This window comes from Dichomitus squalens (genome assembly GCF_000275845.1).
Source record: "Dichomitus squalens LYAD-421 SS1 unplaced genomic scaffold DICSQscaffold_31, whole genome shotgun sequence".
NCBI classification, from domain to species: Eukaryota; Fungi; Basidiomycota; class Agaricomycetes; order Polyporales; family Polyporaceae; genus Dichomitus; species Dichomitus squalens.
The window spans coordinates 36,099-42,098 of record NW_006766913.1 but is presented as its reverse complement, the minus strand read 5'-3'; the positions used below and the strand labels follow the sequence as shown (position 1 = coordinate 42,098).

General features: G+C 52.0%; 1 protein-coding gene across 1 annotated transcript; it reads left to right on the top strand.

The window, feature by feature from the left end:
* Nucleotides 1–2,471: 2,471 nt before the first annotated feature.
* Nucleotides 2,472–3,542, top strand: DICSQDRAFT_65512 (uncharacterized protein; the record flags this gene model as incomplete). Its single annotated transcript, XM_007368013.1, has 1 exon — nt 2,472–3,542. The coding sequence occupies one exon, from the start codon at nt 2,472–2,474 to the stop codon at nt 3,540–3,542; it is 1,071 nt and encodes a 356-aa protein (XP_007368075.1).
* Between the last annotated feature and the right edge of the window lie 2,458 nt (nt 3,543–6,000).

The following is a 6,000-nucleotide window of genomic DNA, read 5'->3' as shown; positions in this document are numbered from 1 at the left end:
TAGTGGTACTTGCTTTGCTTTGGGAGGACGAATGCAATCCGTGTAATGCTTAGGTCTACCATAGCTAGTACAATGTTAGCTTTGAGAACTGTCCCTTCACTCACCAGGCCCGGGCCACCGCCTCACTGTCCAGTATCTACCAACGCATGAACACCTGTGCTGAAACAAACCAGGTGCACAAGTGTGTCTCGTATGCTCAAGGCCCGCTCAGTCTGTGAATTTGACGAACTACGTCGCACCCTGTAACCAAACTGGTCGAGTTTCATTATTCTACTGATGAGCATTATACATTGTTGCGCAAACACGTGAGGTCATGGAAACTCGAGGGTATATTGCGCCGCCGTGCAAGCTTGCCGCAAGTCTTGCCCGGTATTGTGAGTATTGCACGGACAGGCCCTCTTGGCTACCATATCGGGTGCTCGCACCGTCTCGCGCCCTAATCGGCGCTTAAGGCGCCACCTCCAATCCTGGACAACATTTTTACACTTTTGCTGATGTTCTTCGCACACTCCACGTTTCCGTGTGCACACCTTATTTCGCATCAAGCTGATCACCCTTCTCAGGTGCGGCGGTCCTGCAATTCGTCTGCTGCTGTGCGAACACGCGCCCCTCGCCCCTCCTGGCGTCGGCGTCGGGGAGAATGCACGTGCAAGCTCGAGATGCTCGGCGCGAAAGGCACGCCCACCCCAACGTGCAATGAGTTGTAGGGCATGCCCACCGTCGCGACTGTCGGCAATGGCGGCCCAGGGGTGTGCGGAGAGGTACTAGTTTCCTGGAGACTCCGTACTGGGGATCAGTCCGTACAGTACCGTCCTTGGAGGGCAGAACTCAGGCTGCCAGGGTTCAACGGCGCATAGGGCGATGGGCTTGGCTGCGGGCAGCCCGCAATGAGTTGAACTCCTGCATACGAGCCGAGGATGAGCCACCCTCGATAGCCGAGTATGTAGTCTCTCTCCCAGTCGGATGCGTGATAGAGGTACGCTTGCGTAATCACGAGACAGTGTACACTGCCCCGCGCCCATAGAGATTGCATACATTGTACATATGGAGCAACGCATTCGAGCAAAGTATACAGAAGCGAGTGCTCACGTTAACAGGATATAATGACCAGGTTAGTTGAGGGCATATTTTCACGCCGGACTCGAAGTCTGACCATCCCCATATGGTTCCGCCCAGATCATTGAGAATAAGCGAGAAGGCGACGAAAGCAACGAAGAGAGTGAGGAAACCGTGAGACTCCGGGTATGTCCTGAATGTCTCAGGGGACTTGAAAAAGCGTCGAATTGTGCGACGTGGGTAGGCACCAGCTAGTCGAGCTTTGTGAGACCAAGAAATCCTCCTTACCGTCAGGGTCTTGTTCATGGTCACCATCATCTCTTATGGCCGAGTTTTATGGGGTCATCGGCAACAGGATGGAGAGTAGGTAGCTGCGAGAGCAACCGGAGATAGATGATGTAAGGTCGAGGTGGATGCGCCTACAACCCGTTCGGCCTGTACATATGCGGTCAGAGATAGTCTACGCGCGACATAGAACAACGAGCTTTTACTTATCTCCGCCTCTAGACATCATTTCTCTTGTGTTTTTTAAGAGACCCCTTCTCCTGGGCGCGCCGCTTGAGTTCATCGCTGAAATTGTGTGCGTAAGCGCGGCATCCTTGGAACATGTATCCCTGTGCTGCAACGTAGGTTATGATTACGAGGCTTTCGCTGGTTACTGCAGAGAAGTGCGGCCTACTGGAGGACAGGGGGACGGCATGAGCAGTCGGCGACGTCCCCTGTGTAGTCTCGTCGGCTCGCTATGGCTCGCTGATGAGGAAACAATTTTGGGCTAGGAGACCCGGTGTGCAAACTGAGCCTGAATAACCGCGGGGAGACAGATGCCGGAAGGAGGAGAAAATCTTGCGTCGAGCGAGAGCCCGCGTCGGTCGGAGCCGCATCGACGATGTGCTCGATCCGGCAATCGAGGTGTGAGAATGTATGATGTAATCCAAGATTGTATCGCTTTCAGCTTTCAGCTTGACTCCTGTTAGTATCGTACGATGACCTGATCAGATATACTCAACGAAAGCTCCCCTATCTCTGCCATACACTTCTTCCATGTCACTAATGTAAATGCTATGTTATTGCTCAATTACCTCGCTCTAACCCTCGGGTCAGGTTATTGGACCTCCATGACGATGCTCTCTGGTGCATTATCGTCTTCGTCCAGGTCCGCGGGTCTCTACTCCCTCTCTCCCGAACTTGCCGGTTTCTGAGGCCGCATGCAAACCTCTTATCTTTCGCAAAGTTCGACGATACTTGACTGCTCCGCTTTCTGACCAAGTGCGGTTCTTACCGGTATTTCTTGGCCTCCTGATGAAGTGCGTTCGTCTCCTATATGTAAGGTGATGTAACATTCTCAAACTACCTCGCTCAGGACCCTCACTATCGAAGACGGATGTCCTGACCAGGACTTCGGTCAGATGAGAATGATGAACCAGCTTTTCGGCAAACAGACTGTCTTCCGTCGCCGATTCGCAGAAGATTCCTTTTTATGTGGCGTCATATGCGGATCCAGTCTCCGGCGAGCTTTGAAAAGCCTGCCCGTACTGCATAGCGTCACGATCAGAACTTGGAAGAGAGTCGTTCACGGTCTGTCGTGGGACACGGTCAAGATGATATCCTCTCTTCCACATGTTCGAGAAGTCTCCATCATCGGTCTCCTGCTCTGCCCATCCATGCTCTCCGGCGATGACTACAGATGCGACTCATTTTCTTCTCTGACCTCCTTCCACTATGAGGTTCCGTCCCATCGATTCACCTCCATAGGTACCCGTCAGACCTATCCATTCCCATCGGAGGAGGAAGCGCTACGCCTCGTTCTTGACCGACTCCATTCATCGCTGGAGAAGCTGGTACTCTCGAGCGAGCCTGCGCCCATGCTCACAATGTCAGAATGGCAATGGCCTCATCTCCGTGAGCTGCGACTATGCGGGGAATGGAATCCCAATCCTCCGGTGTCATACCTCTCCCTCCTTGCTGCCATGCCTAATCTCCGTGTTCTCATCCTGGAACTTGTTCTTGTGACAGGAGAGCTCGATCATACACATCCCCTTTGGCCTCCCGGGCTCGACATGTCTTTCCCGTTGCCGTACCTTTCTCGTCTGTCGGTGTCGCATCCTCATGCGAAGGACGAGCTGTATTCACGCCTTCCTCCGTCCGTCCAAGAACTGTCGCTCTGTTGCTATCCACACAAGTCGGAGAAAGCATGGATAGGAATACAGCCCATATATACGGTACAAGCGTATGAGTATCCGCTATTGACTTCGACAGATCTGCGCGGCTTGCTGGAGACATGCCATCTCCCTTGTCTCACCCGCCTCGATATCGAGTACCAAGCAGATGGACTGGAACTCGATCTATTGCGCAGTATCGCAGTCCTATTTCCGCGGCTCAGCTGGTTGCAAGTGCATCGATATCGACTGCGGGAAGTTTCGGAGGTGAGTTATGCACAGTTGGATTGCCCCTCGACAAGCTACTCACGCTTACGCATCCCAGAATGATGATGAACTCGTTTGGCTGGTACGTTGTATACGGTTCAATTCGCGATGCATCAAGTTCTCATCTAAATCAGGAGGAGATCGCACAAGCTCTTGGGCAGCTTTCGGCTCTCCGCACTATCTGCGCATACCTGGACTTCCCCGATGTGCCAAGGATATACTTCAGTTTTATGGGGATCGTTCGTACTGGCGGGCAGGAAGACGTGGCTAACTTCACGAAAACATTATCGAAAGCCGCGCACGTTCTCGCTCGGGCGATTCCTTCTCCCGAGACGGTCTATTTGTGGAGACCCCGGACGTTCAGTGTAATTCAGTGGACACCGTTCGAGGTGGTTCGCACCACAGATGGGTCGAAAGCGGACTTGGAGATTAAATGTCCCACAGACGAAGACGGACCCCTGTACCCTGTCGTACCTATAATCCCTCAATACGAAGTTGATCCTTGATTTCTGCAACATGGTTACATATTCATAATATGCGCCGCTACCTACAGCATACGCAGTATCGAAGAATACTTTTTCGATCGCCTGCTCAGAGCAGCGTGAGATGTTTTGTCGTCATCGCCGTGCGCCACGACGTCATTCTGGGACCGTTGCTGCTGACGAACGTTGTAGGACATTCTTTCGCAACATGTGCTTCCTACTACGACTGTTGACCTATCAGAAACAATCCGGAATCCAAAAATACAGAGTCAAGTCAATAATGATGGCCTGAGACCTGTATGTTCACTCTGCATAGGGTAATGATGCAGACGATAATTGGGTACTAAACGCGCAACCTCTCTGCTTACCATGAGGCCGAAGATGCCCGTGGTAGGTCTATAAGTACCATCAAGACAAATACGTGTAGTAGGATCCAGGATTGAGGTCGTGGAACCCCTGACACCGCCCGTCCAGTGCTTCTTGGGCGCAACTTGTGCCATCATGAGCGGTGAGTAGAGCTCCTCCAATGGAACACGTTTGTGACTCGCCTCGTTGTACCATTCATCACTTCTCAAGAGGTGCCACCCGGTCGTAACAGTAAGTGAAGCGAGAACGGGCCAGCGCCGCGACCACCATATCAGAAGCAGGATCCTCGGGCCTGACAATACGTTCGACAGACAATAGAACAAAAGGAAGGCTTAATTTGATCATATCTCCCTAGAGAGTGCACGCAGGACTGACGTTCGACGCATCGACGATCATGCCCAGTGAAAACGTGCTTGATTAAAATTGATTAGGGTTGTGTGAGGTCGTGCCCGGCTGTAAATACTGGCGTTGTGTCGATATAGGTCGGACGGCAGTGTTTAGCGCCCATCTGACGTCCGTGAATCCACCATGTTGGCGAGATCGGACACGCATGTCTCTAAGGGCATCATGTCTGCCGTACCGGTACCTCTGTAGCTGTCGCTTTGCAACCCCTTAGCTTGTCACTCCGTATTGCCTTAGCTTGCCGCTCCGTAGTACTTGTCTTAGCTTAGCTTGTGCTTGTCTCTAGCGTTGCATGCTCCAATCTCGCTCCGCCATGTAAGATTTCTGCTTCCTCTTGGTGCTTTCTCCCATCACCCAACTGAGCCAGTGATCTACAATCCATCTCCCATTTTTCTCACTAAGGGACCATGTCATAATGCCCTCTTCAAAACAACTCTATTGTGATTGTCTACAATACGGCAAGGTCCAGAGACGCGAAGTCTCTGTTCTCCGGCGGCGAAAACCTGCCCTAAACATGGTGACGTCATTGGGGTGGAGTCGCTGCTTGCGCAGACCACCGCCATCCCCCATGTTCCCCAACTCTCTTCTCCTCCTGCTTGCCTAACGGCCAGTATGGCACACACCCCTCCCTTGGTCAGAACACAGTGCACACGCCGTTCTATACGTCATAAAGGTATGTTGGAGTTTGGGAAAGCTATGAAGGTGCGTGGTGGTTGAGAGGATAAGTACAAGGTGAGTTTCGTATATGGTACCATCGCTGTTGCAACATCATTCCAGGTGAGCCTCATCACCAATGTATCTTGGTGGTATGTGTTCCCCTCCACTTCCCCATTGTATGCGCCTGCCCTTCTTGTATGTGAAGACTACAGCACAGAGACGGTATACACAACCTGCTGGACAGAAGGCCGCCTGCAATCCTGGACGATACACTATGTTACGTCGTTTCAACTCCCTTCCCAGCTCATCCATCCAGGTTCTGCCTGGCGCATGCAGCTGCTTGAGGTGATGTTTGGTTCTGTGCCTCATGACTACATATGTGCGCGCTGAAGCATCCTCTTCTCACTCTCGACTCTCCTTAGCATGTGTCCCAGCGAAGTAGCGTTCACAGATTTCAAATGCGCCCAACAGTAGCTGTATCATACCATGTAGTAATACAATCCTATACGATGGAATACCGTTTTTTCCACCCATATCATCCAATAGCGTGCTCGAATCTAGTAAACGAATAGACCCGATATCGCTCTACTGCAACCAATTGCTGACAGCCGCCG